The 20535-nt window shown below is 40.3% G+C and overlaps 2 protein-coding genes across 8 annotated transcripts in view; both read left to right on the plus strand.

Moving 5' to 3' along the window:
- Positions 1-20535, plus strand: part of LOC117496951 (interferon-induced very large GTPase 1-like) — a 59213-nt gene that overhangs the window by 32028 nt on the left and 6650 nt on the right. For 4 of the 7 annotated variants that reach the window (XM_034148821.1, XM_034148822.1, XM_034148824.1 and 1 more), the window contains one exon: positions 17566-17632. In XM_034148821.1, the coding sequence (XP_034004712.1) occupies positions 17566-17632 (67 nt within the window). Of the gene's footprint in view, positions 1-15857; positions 15981-16695; positions 16772-16886; positions 16969-17062; positions 17270-17440; positions 17633-20535 lie in introns of those variants that run through there. The other 3 variants (XM_034148827.1, XM_034148828.1, XM_034148826.1) reach the window with 3 other exon arrangements.
- LOC117496952 (up-regulator of cell proliferation-like) lies at positions 481-5497 on the plus strand. Its single transcript, XM_034148829.1, is given in 2 exon segments — positions 481-2729; positions 2732-5497. Coding segments are annotated over 2 exon segments (4695 nt in total). The 5' UTR covers positions 481-583; the 3' UTR covers positions 5281-5497.

Genomic DNA, 20535 nt, shown 5'->3' on the forward strand with positions numbered 1-20535 from the left:
TACAGTGTTACAGCAAAAGTGGCATACAGTAGCAGGTAAAAAAGGCAACCAATACATGGCAACAAAATATTATATTTTATATATATATATATATTAAAGTATTGAGACCTTATAACAATTAAATGCTGAGACATTTATAAAAAAAATGTGCTTTTACATAAAATGACTATTGCACAGTAACATTGCAAACAAGTGTATATGTTTTCCTTTTCAAGTGGATGTTTCCTTAAACCATGCATAATATATATCTTAGATATGATTGATCATGACAGACATGAACGATAGTTTCTTTCAATGTTCACCTATCACTGCCAACGTCAAACAGTGTATTGCATTTTTATAAACCTGCTGTAATTTGATGCAAATGATGTCTCAATCTCTTCTTTCAAATCCTTTCACTGACAATTCCATTGCAATCTGACAATTAGATTTGTATATCTGTTAATTTGATTCTAGTATCGTTGAAGGATCTGGATCCATCTATTAGACCAGCTGTTTAATAATTGACTGCCCATCATAGTTGTAGTTTAATAAACTATAGGAAAGGAAAAATGTTATAATAAATGTTGATCCATGCTTATGAATGTTTAATAATCAATTAAGGCTTTTATATGTATTGTTTTTATTTTCTACAGAGAAGCAGCTAGAGAGGCTTTTGGAGGAACTGGGGTTGGACCACCACTACAGAGAGAAGCTGTCCCTAAGCACACTTCTGAGGATTGACCAGAAGACCTTTACAGATGAACCTGCCAAATGTAATCCAGATCTTCCATGGTATTTTCTGAAGAAACTAATGATGGTTAATGTGACAGCTAGGAATGTGAAATATACACCTGCACACAAGTCCAACTGTGAGGATCACACAGATGGTCTTGATGACTTAGACGAAAAAACACATTCAGGTGAAACACTGAATCCCCTTGACATAATCACTGCTCTCTTCCTGTGCTCTGATGGTTTTGTACAGCAGGAAATGGCCCTCAAAATGTCCATGTGTCAGTTTTCCGTGCCTCTGTTGCTTCCCAACTGTGACACAAAGCAGTGCACACTCATGCTTTGGGCCATGAGAGACATTGTTAAAAAGTACAGACCTCCGTCACTTTCAGAATCCAAGGGATTTATTGAAGAGAGAATTGTTGTCTCTGAACTTCCAATGATATCTTTTGTGAGACTGGGTGAGTGCTCCTTGTCCAAGTCAGAGATCCTCAATAAGCTTCTGAGCAACTCTCAGCAGAACCATGACACCTTTGTTCACCGTAACATGGAGGGTGGTGACAGTCCAAGGAGAATATCCAATGGATTGGTGGAAATGACTTGGTACCTTCCTTGTGGGAACAAAAACATGGACGTCTTCAGCGAGCCAGTCGCTGTAGCTAACCTTCGTGGGGACATTGCTTCATCTCAAACACAATTTTCTTTCTTGTGTCAGACATCTGCAGCAGTTTTTGTTTTCTTTGACGCTTTGGACTCTGAGTGTGAGCTGCTAACCAACCAACAACACAAGGCACAGATCTTCTTGGTGGGTAACCGTCAAAGCAAAGATTTCAAATCAGATGCTGTAAAAAAGGTAGCAACCAAGTTGAGCTTAACCAAGAGCAACATCCTTTTGAAAGATAAGCACATAAATGATGCAAACTTTGTCAAAGATTTGCGGGAAAAAGTCAGCAATGCATTTGAAAACACAAAGGTGAAGATGGGAATTGAGAAGATGGCTGACGTTGCCCATGAACATGGAATCTCTGTTGATGAAGACTCTCCAGACTGCCAGACTGCGAAGGAAAACGCAGATGCCATCACTGCAGAAATTCATGACATTCTTGAATACAAAGAAGCTCAGCTTCCCTTGCAAGGACACATATGGAAAGACCTCACTCGCTTAGAGAAGGAAGAATTGCGACTTCGGAAAGTTGGGTCTGAAAATATAGAAGAGTACAAAAGCAATCTTCATCTAAAGAAAATAGAACTTCGGAGAAAACAGAACTCTCAGGACTTGTCAAAGGCAATGACATGTTTCATCAATGCAATATCAAGCCCAGGGATAGAGAGGTGCTATTTCCTGAAATGGATGCGAATGAACCTCGATAACGTGTCTCGGGAAAAACTCTTTGACCTCAGGGAGCAGTACAAAGAAAAATGCAGAAACTCTGAGAACAAAAAGGAGATCAAGGAGATTGAGGAACAACTTTCCAACAGCTCATTAGGGACTGAACACTTCTTCCGTGAAATGGGACAGATCTATGAAGCTTCCCTTTCCCTTCCTGAAACAGACCCAGCACGTCAACAACTACAGCATCTCCCCAAGCTATGTGCAGAATTAATGCTTGCTGGATTTCCACTTGAGCTTGTAGATGGAGAAGCATCCAACATACCTCTCAGATGGGTGAGTGACGTTCTCTCTCAGCTCAATGACTTGGTGTCTCCTAAGAACAAGATCCTGGTAGTCACAGTTCTTGGAGTTCAGAACACAGGAAAGTCCACTCTCCTCAACACCATGTTTGGAGTGCAGTTTGCAGTCAGCAGTGGTCGATGCACTCGAGGTGCCTTTATGTTGCTGATTCAAATCAATGAAGATGTCAGAAAAGACCTCAACTGTGACTTCATGGTGATCATTGACACTGAGGGCTTAAAGTCACCAGAACTCGCACAACTGGACAATAGCCACGAGCACGACAATGAGCTTGCAACACTTGTTGTGGGGCTGAGTGATATCACCATCATCAATGTTGCATATGCAATTCAACATATATGAAGGACATCCTACAGATAGTTGTACACACTTTCCTCAGGATGAAAGAGGTGGGGAAAAAGAAGCCCAAATGTCAGTTTGTTCACCAGAATGTGTCCGATGTTTCAGCCCATGATAAGAACATGCGAGACAGGAAACTGCTCCTGCAGCAGTTAAACGAGATGACCCAGGCAGCAGCCAAAATGGAAAAGAAAGAAAAGTACTCGAGCTTCACTGATGTGATGGAGTACAGTCCAGACACTGGAAGCTGGTACATTCCTGGACTCTGGAATGGAAACCCACCGATGGCACCAGTCAATGCAGGCTACAGCGAGGCTGTCTATGAGCTCAAGAAGAACATAATCCACATTTTGGGAAGTTGTGGATCATCAGCTAATAATATCTTGGACTTTACTGAGTGGATGAAGAGCCTGTGGACTGCAGTAAAACATGAAAACTACCTCTTCAGCTTCAGAAACAGTCTCGTGGCTGATGCATACATGAGGCTGTGCACAGAATTCAACAAATGGGAATGGGAATTCAAAAAAGAAATGCACACATGGGTTACACAAGCTGTAACAAGAATCTCCAACTTCGGTACACCTGCTGATAAATCCAACAAATCTGACATGAGAGAACTTCTCATGCTATTGAAAAGCGAAGCTTTGATAGAGCTGTCTAAATGGGAGACAAAGCTTCTTGGAAATCTGGAACAGTACTTCAAGGAAAAAGAGGGTCATGTCGATCTTGTTGAAGGATACAGACAGGAGTTTGCAAACAGTGCAAGGAGCCTTCGAGGAGAAATGGAAAGGTCTGTGTCTAATCAACTCACAGCAGCAGCTGACATCAGACAGGGGATGACAGAACTTGATAGAATCAAGGAGAAACACACAAAGGAATTAGAGGGCAACGTTTGTGCATTGATTGAAGAATGTAGGAAGAAAAACATCAAGATGAAAGAGGAAGAGCTGGACAAAGAATTTGACAAGATGTGGACTCAAACAGTGAATCACCTATCCTGTTCAGAATTGAAGGTGGGGGACATTTTCACCAGTGTGTCTCACCACCTGAGAACAAATCTAAAACAAAAGGGAAGTCAAGCGAATGATTTGTTGAGTAACAAAACCCTGAAAGAGTGTGGACGGTTGCCTTTTAAATATACTGCAGGAATTGTCAAGCGATATATAGACCTATTCAGTGCTCAAAGTCACACAAAGGCTGTACAACAAACAGCTGACAGCATCATTACAGATTGCTCAGAGATGATGACTGACAAAATGCAAAGAAAGAGTAATTACCATGATACCTACATCGAGGAGATTCTAAACATGATTGATGAGAAGCTGCAAAACAATCAGGAAGTTGACATCACTTTTGAAGTCTCTCTGAAACTGCACATCTGTGGAGACGCAGCCAGAAGGTTTCAGAAAATGCATGAAGATTTCATCCATGAGAATGATCCCTACAGATGTCTGAACGAAAACAAAGAAACGTTTCGTTCTAATTTTAAAGATGTGTTCCATCATGTAGTCCAGTGCCAGAAGAAAGCAGAAGAATTCACAGACCGATGCTTGAAGCCTGCAGTCGAAGGCTTTGTCAACCGTTTCCTGGGTCCTGATATCATTGGTGAAATGAAGACAAGTGAGCAGTTCAGGACAAGAATGTCCTTCCAGTATTCAGTTTTACTGGATCTGCTCTCAGAGGATGACTTTAAAAAGTACCTGAGCTTTATTTGCTCCTATGAGAATTATGTAAAGAATTGGATACTCAACAAAATAGTGGAACGCTTCTCAAATGGCTCTACGATGTTCGAGGAACAACATCTCCAGTCATGTGTCTACAGCATAAATAATGCTATCCAGAAAGCTCAAACAGAAAAGTGTGGCAACTTGAAGTCATTTGTTGAAGTTGTCTGTCAGGAGCTTGGTGACAAACTGGTCATTTCCCAGGATGCTCTTGGTAAATTCATGATCCTGAACAATGCCAACCAGGAACAGTTTGCTCACAGGCTCACTGAGTGTGTGAAGGAGATGGCACAAGCTCTGAGAGAGACGTTTAAGGAAACAAACATCCAAACTAAACTACAGAACCTTCAGGTGAATCCTCACCACGAGCTTTTCGTCATACTGATTGGATGTGGTGAACAGTGTCCGTTCTGCAAAGTGCCCTGTGAGGCAGGAGGAAGAGCCCACATGGAGCACTTCGCTTCACTTCATCGCCCAAATGGTCTGGTTCGAAATAGATCGGAAGAGACACAAAAACTCACAATTGACTTATGTTCTTCCTCTGTGAACAGTGACATGCTTTTTCGCAACAGTGATTCAAAGGATAAATGGCATCCTTTCAAGTCTTACAGACAAATTTATCCGCACTGGAAAATCCTACCAGATGCAAGCCTCCAGGCCTCAGACTACTGGAAATATGTAATGGCAAAGTTCAATGATGAGTTTGCAGAAGCATACGATGCAAAGCCTGCTGATATTCCTGCAGCTTGGAAAGAAATCACAAAGGAGCAAGCAGAGGCAAGCCTCAAAGAGTCATTTTCTATCAAATGAGAAACTACAAGCTTTGTGCTCACAGAGGGTCACGTCCTCCTCATTACAGTCATCATCCTCTCATGGATATTTAGATTACACTTGATTCATATGAAGAGAAGCACACAGAGTAACATGCTGTTTGTGAGATGGCAAGATTGACCATATCTTTTCCCCACAATAACTTACAAGGAATTTGTAAATGTTTCAGTTTGATTAAATCAGACTTTGTATCCTACTTCTTTGGTTGTTATTGTAGTATCAATTAATCAAATCCGATTTGATTGAGTGTTTTTATTTCTTTAACCTGTTCCACTCTGAGCCTGTTTTTCAGGTCTCAGGCTCGAAAATGACATTCCCAGAACAAATGACCATATCTTCCCTTCTAAAAGGGTTAAATTAATAATCTTTGTTCTCAAAGTAATGATAAACCTGTGAGTTGGATGTAGAAGTGTCAGAATCAATATAAATGTTTTTTATTTTAAAGAAAATTCAGATTTTACATAGTAAAAAACTGTAAATTATAGTGTCCGTCCAAAAATTATTTTTTACAGATAGTGAAAACTACCCTTGGATGATGGGTTAGTAGACTAAAAGCTTTAGGAATCCAAAGTACAACATATAATAAGTACCCTGTATCAAGATTGATGCAAAACAAGTGAAATTTGACCTTTTTAGAGAGATTTAGCCAAAAACCCCCACTTCTGGGGTCATTTGGGTGGATTTGACCTATCTCTGGCCCCCCTTGGTCGATTTGGTTGGTTGACACACCCTTGTGACCGTTAGAGCCAATAGAATCGAAGGGGGAGGCTCACATACACACACATTGTAAAGAAAAAATGTGGGCGCTTCGCGTGTGGAAAACGAAAGCAAAGTGGATGAATGTCTCCTTCTGGAATTTGGAAATTAAAAAGCCGTTTTATTGCTTATGGATTATCAGAAATAATTTCAAAGAAGGCACAGACACATAGGATGAACCTATGGATTAACTGCAGCATCGTTTTTTTATCGTTTTAATGCCATTGAAGACCACTTTTGACCAAGGTAAGCCATATTTACGTTTTTTAGCTACTTAGCTCCACATGTGATGATGTACGCTTTCGTTTATAGCGTCGCGAATGTTTATCACTGAGTGTTGAGGTTTTTTACACAGATTCAGTGTCTCCAGGACACCAAAAACGAGTGGTTGGCTGTGCATCTAGGATAAGTAATAAGGGAGTTATGAGTGAGTTTAAGTGCCTTTGTAGGTTCCGTTTTTTCGATCGAGGCTAATTCAGAGGCTGAGTGCTAGCATTGTGGTTTTTTTTTGGAAAAAAAAAAATGAAAAAGATCAGTTAGCTGAGTTTCTTCCCGTTACATGGATATAACACATTCATAGTTTTATTCAATATTAAGATTCCTTAGACGTTGTTTCCTGCAAATGACGCGTTTATCCGCCCGGTACCGGGGGGATGGTGTGGAACAGGTTAAAGTAACTGATGCAAAAATATTTGCTTTTATGTTTTTCTGTGTTTTTGTCATAAACACATTAACAATTTCAATGTTTTAAAATATCATTCAGTCTTCATGTCAACATGAAGATTAGACAATGTCTTTAGTTTTATTTCAAATAAGTATCTGGTTCTTATTATTTACATTTTTATTGACACATTTAGAATTGTTGTCTTTTCATTTCTGAGCTGCATCAAAAGCCACACATTTAGATTTTTAAATCAGTTAATGAATCATTGTGTTTTAGTTAAAATAGTTGTGGTACAAGACAATTCACATATAATCATGTTATGCACCTGATTTGTCTAAAAGTAATAACATACTACTTTATGAAATACATTGACAGCCAGAGTTGGGTGTCTTAAAAAATATTACTTTTGTCGGTAACGGAGTAGTGTAACGCGTTACTTTTATAATTCAGTAATCACACTACAGTTACTAACATTGCCCCGACACGCGTTACTTCGTTACTTTTATAAAATCAGTCATAATCACACTGACAGACAAGAGGGGTTTTCGCCGCAGGTTTATATGTACGTAATCTGCACGACTTGCGCGTCCACATCTCCACGTGCAGTGCTGCATAAACATGGCTGAGTCAGCGATAACTTTCGAGGGGTGGAGGTATGCCCATTATTTTGAGTTCGTCCGAAGAATAGACAGGAATGTGACGGTGAGGTGCAAACTGTGTCCAGGCCAGAAGCTGTTATCCACTGCTGTAAACACCACGTCAAACCTCAACAAACACCTGCAAAGAACACATGCTAAGGTGAAGCTAATAGCTAAGGACCCCCGAACCCAGAGTGAGGATGTTGTGAGTGCGCCACCGCCGACTCCGAAGCAGCACAAATTAGAATTTGGAGGACCGGTAACCAAAGCAGAGATGGACAGGCTTGTAGCATCCTTCATAGTAGAGGTAATGTTGCCCATTTGCACAGTGGAATCACCATCGCATCGTTCAGAGATATACTGCGCAAAATACAGATAGCAGGAGACAGAGGACAGCCATAGTCAGAGCTATCTGGATCAGTCTTATGCGACAATGGAAACTGAACTAAAGAGAACATTTGAAACTTTAGCAGTCTGCGTGATCTGCCTGTAGGGGGGGGCGGGCCGGCCCTGCGAGTAAAGTAACGAGTAAAGTAACGAGTTACTTTATGTAGAGAGTAACGAAGTAGTGTAATATATTACTTTTTAAAAAAGTAATATGTAATATGTAATATATTACTTTTTTTTTAGTAACGACCCCATCTCTGGTTGCCGATTAGTGTCCTCCTTGAGTCTCGGCAGGTTGTTTACTGGCCCAGAGTTCTCTGTGAAAATGTAAGATTGAAGTGACTACATTAACTTATGTTCTTAAGTTAGACGGACAACAAATGCTGTATTCACAGTGCCTCGGTAGCAGTAGGTTAAGGTAAAGAATGAAGCGCTGGTGGCTGGCTGCAGTCAAACCCCCCTTCAGTCATTTTAGACTGTGATCTTGGTTTCAAAAACTAAATGTTTCCAACTGAGAAACATTGCCAGGATTAGAGCAGTTGCCACTCAGAATGCTGCTGAAATGGTTTTACATGCTTTGATTTCTAGCGGCTTGGACTATAGCAATTCTCTTTTTACTTGTCCCTCTTAAAACATCTTTTAAATAATTGCAATTAATTCCGAATGCTGCAGTCAGGATATAACAAACAAAACAGAGATCACATTTCCCCTCTGCTGGCATCACTGTACTGGTTACCGGTGTCTTACAGAATTGATTTTAAAGTGCTTTTAATGATTGACAAGACTTCACATAACCTTACCCCTCGATACTGTACATCAATGACTGCCTTTCATTCATGCAGACTCGCTTAGACTAGAAGACCATATTCGCTACATTAATTTATGGTCTTAAATTAGACAAACAAAATAATCTGTATTCAAAGTGCATTGATAGCAGTAGGTCAAGGTACAGAATGAAGCACTGTGAATCCTGATTGGAGGGCAGGCCCCTTCCAAAAAACACAAGTAATCCGACCCATTCTATCTGAATGGTTCTGCTGACCCTGCTTCACCATCCATTCCCTATCTGTACCATGGTTGGCACTTCAAAAGCTCCAAACTATGGTGAACTGGCTTTGCTTCCAGGAACAGAAGTAAGCAAGTGAAGCTGAGACAAGTCTTCTGATTTGATGTAAGGAACAGTCTCAGCAAATACACATGGTAAGCACAGGAAGGAAAAGTAAGTGAGTCACGAAAGCCTTTGTCGATTTGTCCTTCCACCAAGGTGAATACCGATATCCTTTATTAGGCCTAGATATTTAGTTGTGGCACCATCACAAGAATTAGGGAATGAACTGGCCTGCAGAGTAACGTAGCTCCCACAGGGGAACCAGTTCACATCAGCCCACACTAAGTACACTAGTAGGGGTTGCTCTAGTACAGGGCTTCTCAAACTCCAGACCAAGGTCCGGATCCGGACCGAACTGCAAATCAATCCGGACCGAACCCTGTGTCCCATTATATAAATAAAAAATAAATAAATAAATAAAAAAAAATCTGATTCTGATCAATTAATGTACATCATTATGTACGCGCGTCTTGTGTCTGACGCGTAGTGAGAATGAACGTGCATATATATTTACTTGTGTGCGCGAGCGTGACACTCATTGCAGACCGCAAGTTAACCGCAAGTTTACCTTGACTTTCTAATGCTTCTAATGCCTTTTTTGCCGAGGTTCAAGGCATTGACTACAGACAAACAGCCAAGCCACCATACTGTATAATGTGTGAGTGTATAAAGCGGCGCCGTTTGCCGACAGGCAAGGCAGGCAAGTGCTTGGACCAGAAGGGGGGCCCCCAAAGAAGGTAGATTAAGAAGGTCCACAGCAACGACAACATGGAACACCCTTTCATTTACTGCAAGACGTGTCGGGAAACCCCCATGCATAGCGCGCCATAAGAAACTGCTACTTAATTTCAGTTTCGTTTCAGGGGGGGGGGGGGGGTGACTTTACTGGCATTGATCCGGACCAGTGACCTTGTATAAAGTTCACAAATGGACCTTTAATAAAAAAGTTTGAGTACCTCTGCTCTAGTATCTCACCCTCAACTGTTATGAGAGGCCCAGGAGTAGGTTAAGCACCCTCTCTGGTAGAAAATATCCTGTTGTAAGAATGTTAGTTACTTAGTCAGTTGGGTAGAAAGGAGGAGGAGAAGGTTATAAGAAAGGATTCTAGCATGTATTGGTCTTTATCAATGCCAATTCCTTTTTTACAACGGTTCCAAGGTACCAAGAATAACGAAATTGCGTAATTGTGCTCGTGCAACGGAGTAGCATAAAAGAAGGGACTTCAAATGTGTCAAAAGCACATTTAAAAAGTGTTCACCCCTCTCCTGTTGTTTCACATAGTATGTGGTTCTGAATAACGTTCCTGAGAACTGGTTACATCAGGTTTCAACAGGAAATAAATGCTATTTAATCTGAGGTTGGAAATCCCCTTAACTTTAATGTATGCAAAATCTCCTCAAAGCATAATATGGTCGTGAGTAAGCAAGTTATGATCATGGCAACACCCTTTTTAGTTTCCTTAAATGTTCACCTGTTAATAATGCCATGTCACAGAATTAGGATCATGTTCATTAACTTGCTTTTTTCAGATGCAAAATAGAGTTTCTTTTTCTGAGCTAACACCTACTTAACTGTAGTGCAAGATATTATTCCAGATTTTATAAATAATAGAACCTTACATAACCTTACCCCTCCATACTGTACATCAATGACTGCCTTTCATTCATAACCAGACTCGCTTAGACTAGAAGACCATATTTGCTACATTAATTTATGGTCTTAAATTAGACAAACAAAATAATCTGTATTCAAAGTGCATTGATAGCAGTAGGTCAATGTACAGAATGAAGCACTCTGAATCCTGATTGGAGGGCAGGCCCCTTCCAAAAAACACAAGTAATCTGACCCATTCTATCTGAATGGTTCTGCTGACCCTGCTTCACCATCCATTCCCTATCTGTACCATGGTTGGCACTTCAAAAGCTCCAAACTATGGTGAACTGGCTTTGCTTCCAGGAACAGAAGGAAGCAAGTGAAGCTGAGACAAGTCTTCTGATTTGATGTAAGGAACAGTCTCAGCAAATACACATGGTAAGCACAGGAAGGAAAAGTAAGTGAGTCACGAAAGCCTTTGTCGATTTGTCCTTCCACCAAGGTGAATGCCGATATCCTTTATTAGGCCTAGATATTTAGTCGTGGCACCATCACAAGAATTAGGGAATGAACTGGCCTGCAGAGTAACGTAGCTCCCACAGGGGAACCAGTTCACATCAGCCCACACTAAGTACACTAGTAGGGGTTGCTCTAGTACAGGGCTTCTCAAACTCCGGACCAAGGTCCGGATCCGGACCGAACTGCAAATCAATCCGGACCGAACCCTGTGTCCCATTATATAAATAAAAAAAAAAAAAAAAAAATCTGATTCTGATAAATTAATGTACATCATTATGTACGCGCGTCTTGTGTCTGACGCGTAGTGAGAATGAACGTGCATATATATTTACTTGTGTGCGCGAGCGTGACACTCATTGCAGACCGCAAGTTAACCGCAAGTTTACCTTGACTTTCTAATGCTTCTAATGCCTTTTTTGCCGAGGTTCAAGGCATTGACTACAGACAAACAGCCAAGCCACCATACTGTATAATGTGTGAGTGTATAAAGCGGCGCCGTTTGCCGACAGGCAAGGCAGGCAAGTGCTTGGACCAGAAAGGGGCCCCCAAAGAAGGTAGATTAAGAAGGTCCACAGCAACGAACACATGGAACACCCTTTCATTTACTGCAAGACGTGTCGGGAAACCCCCATGCATAGCGCGCCATAAGAAACTGCTTCTTAATTTCAGTTTCGTTTCAGGGGGGGGGGGGGGTGACTTTACTGGCATTGATCCGGACCAGTGACCTTGTATAAAGTTCTCAAATGGACCTTTAATAAAAAAGTTTGAGTACCTCTGCTCTAGTATCTCACCCTCAACTGTTATGAGAGGCCCAGGAGTAGGTTAAGCACCCTCTCTGGTAGAAAATATCCTGTTGTAAGAGTGTTAGTTACTTAGTCAGTTGGGTAGAAAGGAGGAGGAGAAGTTTATAAGAAAGGATTCTAGCATGTATTGGTCTTTATCAATGCCAATTCCTTTTTTACAATGGTTCCAAGGTACCAAGAATAACGAAATTGCGTAATTGTGCTCGTGCAACGGAGTAGCATAAAAGAAGGGACTTCAAATGTGTCAAAAGCACATTTAAAAAGTGTTCACCCCTCTCCTGTTGTTTCACATAGTATGTGGTTCTGAATAACGTTCCTGAGAACTGGTTACATCAGGTTTCAACAGGAAATAAATGCTATTTAATCTGAGGTTGGAAATCCCCTTAACTTTAATGTATGCAAAATCTCCTCAAAGCATAATATGGTCGTGAGTAAGCAAGTTATGATCATGGCAACACCCTTTTTAGTTTCCTTAAATGTTCACCTGTTAATAATGCCATGTCACAGAATTAGGATCATGTTCATTAACTTGCTTTTTTCAGATGCAAAATAGAGTTTCTTTTTCTGAGCTAACACCTACTTAACTGTAGTGCAAGATATTATTCCAGATTTTATAAATAATAGAACCTTACATAACCTTACCCCTCCATACTGTACATCAATGACTGCCTTTCATTCATAACCAGACTCGCTTAGACTAGAAGACCATATTTGCTACATTAATTTATGGTCTTAAATTAGACAAACAAAATAATCTGTATTCAAAGTGCATTGATAGCAGTAGGTCAATGTACAGAATGAAGCACTCTGAATCCTGATTGGAGGGCAGGCCCCTTCCAAAAAACACAAGTAATCCGACCCATTCTATCTGAATGGTTCTGCTAACCCTGCTTCACCATCCATTCCCTATCTGTACCATGGTTGGCATTTCAAAAGCTCCAAACTATGGTGAACTGGCTTTGCTTCCAGGAACAGAAGGAAGCAAGTGAAGCTGAGACAAGTCTTCTGATTTGATGTAAGGAACAGTCTCAGCAAATACACATGGTAAGCACAGGAAGGAAAAGTAAGTGAGTCACGAAAGCCTTTGTCGATTTGTCCTTCCACCAAGGTGAATACCGATATCCTTTATTAGGCCTAGATATTTAGTCGTGGCACCATCACAAGAATTAGGGAATGAACTGGCCTGCAGAGTAACGTAGCTCCCACAGGGGAACCAGTTCACATCAGCCCACACTAAGTACACTAGTAGGGCTTGCTCTAGTACAGGGCTTCTCAAACTCCGGACCAAGGTCCGGATCCGGACCGAACTGCAAATCAATCCGGACCGAACCCTGTGTCCCATTATATAAATAAAAAAATAAATAAATAAAAAAATAAATCTGATTCTGATCAATTAATGTACATCATTATGTACGCGCGTCTTGTGTCTGACGCGTAGTGAGAATGAACGTGCATATATATTTACTTGTGTGCGCGAGCGTGACACTCATTGCAGACCGCAAGTTAACCGCAAGTTTACCTTGACTTTCTAATGCTTCTAATGCCTTTTTTGCCGAGGTTCAAGGCATTGACTACAGACAAACAGCCAAGCCACCATACTGTATAATGTGTGAGTGTATAAAGCGGCGCCGTTTGCCGACAGGCAAGGCAGGCAAGTGCTTGGACCAGAAGGGGGCCCCCAAAGAAGGTAGATTAAGAAGGTCCACAGCAACGACAACATGGAACACCCTTTCATTTACTGCAAGACGTGTCGGGAAACCCCCATGCATAGCGCGCCATAAGAAACTGCTTCTTAATTTCAGTTTCGTTTCAGGGGGGGGGGTGACTTTACTGGCATTGATCCGGACCAGTGACCTTGTATAAAGTTCACAAATGGACCTTTAATAAAAAAGTTTGAGTACCCCTGCTCTAGTATCTCACCCTCAACTGTTATGAGAGGCCCAGGAGTAGGTTAAGCACCCTCTCTGGTAGAAAATATCCTGTTGTAAGAATGTTAGTTACTTAGTCAGTTGGGTAGAAAGGAGGAGGAGAAGGTTATAAGAAAGGATTCTAGCATGTATTGGTCTTTATCAATGCCAATTCCTTTTTTACAACGGTTCCAAGGTACCAAGAATAACGAAATTGCGTAATTGTGCTCGTGCAACGGAGTAGCATAAAAGAAGGGACTTCAAATGTGTCAAAAGCACATTTAAAAAGTGTTCACCCCTCTCCTGTTGTTTCACATAGTATGTGGTTCTGAATAACGTTCCTGAGAACTGGTTACATCAGGTTTCAACAGGAAATAAATGCTATTTAATCTGAGGTTGGAAATCCCCTTAACTTTAATGTATGCAAAATCTCCTCAAAGCATAATATGGTCGTGAGTAAGCAAGTTATGATCATGGCAACACCCTTTTTAGTTTCCTTAAATGTTCACCTGTTAATAATGCCATGTCACAGAATTAGGATCATGTTCATTAACTTGCTTTTTTCAGATGCAAAATAGAGTTTCTTTTTCTGAGCTAACACCTACTTAACTGTAGTGCAAGATATTATTCCAGATTTTATAAATAATAGAACCTTACATAACCTTACCCCTCCATACTGTACATCAATGACTGCCTTTCATTCATAACCAGACTCGCTTAGACTAGAAGACCATATTTGCTACATTAATTTATGGTCTTAAATTAGACAAACAAAATAATCTGTATTCAAAGTGCATTGATAGCAGTAGGTCAATGTACAGAATGAAGCACTCTGAATCCTGATTGGAGGGCAGGCCCCTTCCAAAAAACACAAGTAATCTGACCCATTCTATCTGTATGGTTCTGCTAACCCTGCTTCACCATCCATTCCCTATCTGTACCATGGTTGGCACTTCAAAAGCTCCAAACTATGGTGAACTGGCTTTGCTTCCAGGAACAGAAGGAAGCAAGTGAAGCTGAGACAAGTCTTCTGATTTGATGTAAGGAACAGTCTCAGCAAATACACATGGTAAGCACAGGAAGGAAAAGTAAGTGAGTCACGAAAGCCTTTGTCGATTTGTCCTTCCACCAAGGTGAATGCCGATATCCTTTATTAGGCCTAGATATTTAGTCGTGGCACCATCACAAGAATTAGGGAATGAACTGGCCTGCAGAGTAACGTAGCTCCCACAGGGGAACCAGTTCACATCAGCCCACACTAAGTACACTAGTAGGGGTTGCTCTAGTACAGGGCTTCTCAAACTCCGGACCAAGGTCCGGATCCGGACCGAACTGCAAATCAATCCGGACCGAACCCTGTGTCCCATTATATAAATAAAAAAAAAAAAAGAAAAAAAAAAGAAATCTGATTCTGATCAATTAATGTACATCATTATGTACGCGCGTCTTGTGTCTGACGCGTAGTGAGAATGAACGTGCATATATATTTACTTGTGTGCACGAGCGTGACACTCATTGCAGACCGCAAGTTAACCGCAAGTTTACCTTGACTTTCTAATGCTTCTAATGCCTTTTTTGCCGAGGTTCAAGGCATTGACTACAGACAAACAGCCAAGCCACCATACTGTATAATGTGTGAGTGTATAAAGCGGCGCCGTTTGCCGACAGGCAAGGCAGGCAAGTGCTTGGACCAGAAGGGGGCCCCCCAAAGAAGGTAGATTAAGAAGGTCCACAGCAACGACAACATGGAACACCCTTTCATTTACTGCAAGACGTGTCGGGAAACCCCCATGCATAGCGCGCCATAAGAAACTGCTTCTTAATTTCAGTTTCGTTTCAGGGGGGGGGGGGGTGACTTTACTGGCATTGATCCGGACCAGTGACCTTGTATAAAGTTCTCAAATGGACCTTTAATAAAAAAGTTTGAGTACCCCTGCATTACATAATTACACCGTAGTTTGTTATGATGTTATGACAATAAACCTTTGAATTTTGAATCTTGAGATTAAAGCTCTCTTGTTGTTTTCAGGGAGAAGCTGTTTTCACAATCATGACCAAGAGCGGGTTGACTGAAAATAATTATTCAGAAAGGGAGGATACCAAACAATACGTTTCTTTTTCAAGGAAATAAAATGCAAGGTGGCTTCCCAAGGCAGTATAAAAGGAGACGCCTCTCATAGGCACTTGCATTGGCAGAGAAGGGCAGGGCTGTGTACTTGCAGAGCTTTATACTACTATACACTGCATATGAAAGCTCTGGATACAAGAACAGATTTACGTGTTACCATGGTTCATCTACAAAAGGTAGGAAAGCATTTATTTGTCTTTCATTTAAATACTTTTTAAAGGATGGCTTCACATGGTCTCAAACAGAAGCATAACTCATCAGTTTCAGTAATCTATCAGGCTGCAGAGTTCACATGGCTGTTTGATCTTTGGTGTTCAGGTGTTGTGTTTAATGGTTTTCAAGTACTGTACTCGAGTATGTATTTGAGGTACCTGTACTTCACTTGAGTATTTCACTTTGTGCTACTATATACTTTACTTCACCTCATTTTGGAGGCAATTTTTTACTTTTTACTCAACAATATGTATTTCACAGTTTTAGTTACTAGCTGCTCTGCAGACGTTGAATAATAATACAGAATACAAAATAAACTAATAAACCATCATGTATTATTATATGATAGGCACCCAGCAGTATATATCAAGATATACAAAATGAACCCAACCTCTACCAAGTGCAACATTGACATTAATTGACATTAATACATTCATTATTACTAATTATAATACAATTGTTTTTAAATATGAAAATGGGCCTTACTGCACAATGAGTACTTTTACGTTTTGTACTTGAAGTATCTTTTGATGTCTTTTGTAATTTTACTAGGGTAACATTTTGAATAAAGGACTTTTACTTGTTACAGAGGATTTTTACATTGTAGTAATGGTACTTTTACTTAATTAAAAGATCTGAGTACTTCTTACACCTCTGGTTATTTCCTATTACTTTTAGTGGGAAGCTGTTTGGATAATCTGAACAGTGTGGGATTGCTGAGGGTGTATCAAAAATGGAGTACACTGATAAGGAGGTAAACCGTTAAATGACAATACAATTACAAATACATGTCACATAAGCTATTGTTAATATAGTATGACTCGTTCAAAATAGAATGTAAACATACTATAATGTTCTCACTTACCAAGGAACATCATGAAGAAACAGATCCCTCTCCTGACCCGTGCTGTGAGGAAGGAAAGAACACTCCAGCAGCACCACAGTCCGACCGTAAGTGTGACTGTCAATAACTGACCTAATGTTATAAATATATACGCAGTGATATGTAAAGATACTGAGATGTACTTTTCTTGTCTTATGACAGATGTTCCTCCACCAGGGAAAGTAGCTGGGTTTAAACTACAGTTAGATTACTCAGGCTGTGAAACAAACAGCGGCAGTTTGACTGTTGATAACGCAGAAACTGTTACGGTTAAGGCACTGATTCACGGGACTGAGTGTACCATCAGTTTCAAAAAGATTGCAGACAATGGAAATCAAAGCGAAGCAACCTCGCTATCTGTCTTCACAGGTAAATCTGAAAATGTAATCAATGTCACCTGTTTCTGGATCTTTTGGATAATTATATATGGCTTTTTTTTGGCCTTTCCTTGTCAGTCAAACAGCACTTTAAAATGCTGACAAACATTGATGGAACATTCATTTTTTAAGTTTTACTGAAGCTTACTGTTTTTCCCCTCAGAGCGCAGCACTCCTGTTCAGAATAAAGTCTATCAGCTCAGCAGGGAGTCAGAGCCTCTGCATCTTGAGCCACCTGCTGGTGAACTTGATGAAGTGGAGAGTAACAATGCAACGTGGTGCAGTGAGGTTGAAACTGTGCAAGCGAAAGCCGATGGACCATTAAGCAAGCCAACTGCACCATCTGCCCCCAAAGGTCAGTCAATATAATCATTATTGCATGGTTTACTATAAAAACAAAAGAGGCAAACTCAAATACAATTATGCACAAACTAAGATTTATGTTTATTTCCGTTCGATGATAACGTTAAATAATTGAACGGTGGAGAACTCTGCCACATCAGGCCATATCTGTGTATCTCAATAAGCTGGTGCTGGGGAATTATAGTCTATTATTTTTCATTGACTATAGAGGTCGCCACTGGGTGACAATATTATTTTGACCTTCTGCACCAAAAGAAAATGGCCTACATAGCGGCACTTATTGTTATCTTTAATAACAATAAACAAAACAAAGAATGAGCCAGATATAAAAGGTTCTTTGAAATCTATGTTCTAGTTGTGACAGAGAGTTGTTCAATTATTTGGCCTTATTCTGAGACTGGCACCAGAGAGCTAACTTTGCTTACTGGTCTCTCCAGCATGTTTGTTTTTGACATAAAAATAATCAGACTCTTTCTTACAAAAGTGGTAGACACATTGGGACTTTCTGCACGAAACCAAAACTCTGAAAAAGACCCTTCAGAGTGTGAGACTGCCAAGAAAGTTGCAGATGACATCACTGCAGAATTGTTCCTTGAATACAAGAAAGATTTCCTTGCAGAAGACAGAAAGCTGATTGCCCAGTTTTATGTAGTTAAAGCTAGCTGGCATTTCAAGTTATTCTTTTGTATGAGTCCTTGGTGAAGCTAGCGATCCTCCTGACCATGGGACCCTGGCCCTTTATGGCGCATATCCACTACAGGGCCTAGCACGGCTTAGTAAGGTATAGTTAGGCCTTGGTAGGCCAGGCTCACTTTATGCTGCGTTTCCATTACAGTTTAGGAACTGGGGTAGTAACTATAGTAACGCAGTGTAGGCGGAGCTGTGACTTCATCTTCAATGCGAAACACAAAACCAACATCAGCCGTTTGCTATTAGCCCTCAGAGCTCACAGCTCCTCATATCTGTTCAGAAACTAGACAAAAATTAAACAAGTACAAACCACAGACTGTCTGTGTCATGGTGAGTACAGTCGCTGGTTTATTTATGTCTGTATAGGCCGTTGTTGTGAGTGTGGACGGTCGGAGCATATACTGCGTTAGCTTAGCCAATCTCCATTTAGAAAACACGCATTTTAAAAGGTTTTTCGCCTGCCGTCTTGTCTGCAGACTTGTCAAAGCATTATTCATGGTTTTTACTAACCGGTATCAGCATGTTGTTACTTCAGCATCATTTTGATGTTGTTACTTCAGCATTATTTTGAAACGTATGTAATATGTATTACATTGAAATCTACATTCTAATTGTGACAGAGGGTTGTTCAGTTAATTTGCCTTATTCTGAGACTGGCACCAGAGAGATAACTTAGCTTAATGGTCTTTCCAGCATGTTTGTTTCTGTCATAAAAAGAATCAGACCTCTTGATCTGGGTGGTGTCTCCAGAACTTTTGCCATTAACCAGGATCAATGAAGTGCTTTTGAGTTTATGATCAATACATGTATGTCCAGGTATATGGTTTCTTTGAATGCAATTCCATTCTGGTCTTTCTTGCAAAGTCGTAGATCCATCTGCTCCAGAACTCCGTTATGCATTTCACTTGCTGCCAACAGTGTTTTGGCTCTGAATATTGCAGATGGATTTAACCTGGTGGTAACATTGGTTTGACCTTGAGCTGGAGCAAGTGGTCGAGTGATAGAGGTTCAAAGTCATTTGGAACATTTGGCACTGTAGTTATGTGTGTCGGCTGTTGATCATTTGTACACGCACATAACTGTTGAAGGGCTTTCATCATCAAGTGTTGTCAAGTTGGCCAAAGTCATTGACTCTGACATGTATGGTGGTAGCTCTGGCGTAACTCTGTCTTTTGGAAATCTGACATGTTTTGCTCTTTTGCATTTCTATGCGTGCACCTGCACTTTCTGTTGCAAAACTACTTTCTTTAAAACCATCAGTGCATGTCTTTTGATGAAATCAACCAAAACTAGAAACATTGAATTTTTTATTTTGTTTGAATCTATGAATTTGCAGTTCTACACTTTTCCCTGAGTTTAAAGGAAGGTATCAATATTTTCCATTGAGTTAAAATATCCTTAAAGAAAAATAGTGTAATTGAGCAGTGCTTTTCTATCTTCACTGTTAATGGCATTCCAATTTGACCTTTCTCCAAACAAGCTGCTGCAAAAGAGTTCATTTCCATAGTTCTCTTCGAGCAATCTCTTGGCTTTCTCGTCCTTTTTAGAATTCATTTATGGAAACCTTCTCACCAATTCTTTAGCTTGGACAAACATCTCAATCAATGGAAGGTACTCTAATTTATATTATTTAAAGATGGGTATTTCTCTGGATGGATGTAATGTTAAGCGTTGCTCCTTTGTCAGCATTTCAGTCATTTTGATTTGGTGCTGCATTACTTAAATCGAGTCACTCTTTCTTTGCTATTCGATTGTGACTTGGCTGGAGTTTGGCTTTAGGTTTTTTTTCTTGTTCCTCTTCATTATGAACATCAGCATTTTCATCTGGTTGACCAGTACAGTATTGCTCCACCACAGCAAATATATTATCATCCTCCACCATACTCCAGGGCTTCCATGGTTGTTATTGTATCAGTTTGAAGCTCAAGCTTTTCCATTAGCGCTCTAAGATTTGTTTTTATTGCTTCAAGGTTAGCTTCTTGTTTTTCAAGCAAATGCAACTTTCTCAGCAACAGCCTTTCTTCATGTTAATGAAGCTGTCATAGATATATTACTGCCAGTATAGCACATATGACGTTTACTGCTAATCTGGCTCACACATTTTCTGTATGCGTACTTATCAGAATCAAAATCAGAATTCCTTTATTAGTCCCACTGCGGGGAAATGTACAGTGTTACAGCAAAGGTGGCATAGCAGGTAAAAAA

The sequence above is a fragment of the Trematomus bernacchii genome, unplaced genomic scaffold, assembly GCF_902827165.1.
Source record: "Trematomus bernacchii unplaced genomic scaffold, fTreBer1.1, whole genome shotgun sequence".
In the NCBI taxonomy this organism is placed as follows: Eukaryota; Metazoa; Chordata; class Actinopteri; order Perciformes; family Nototheniidae; genus Trematomus; species Trematomus bernacchii.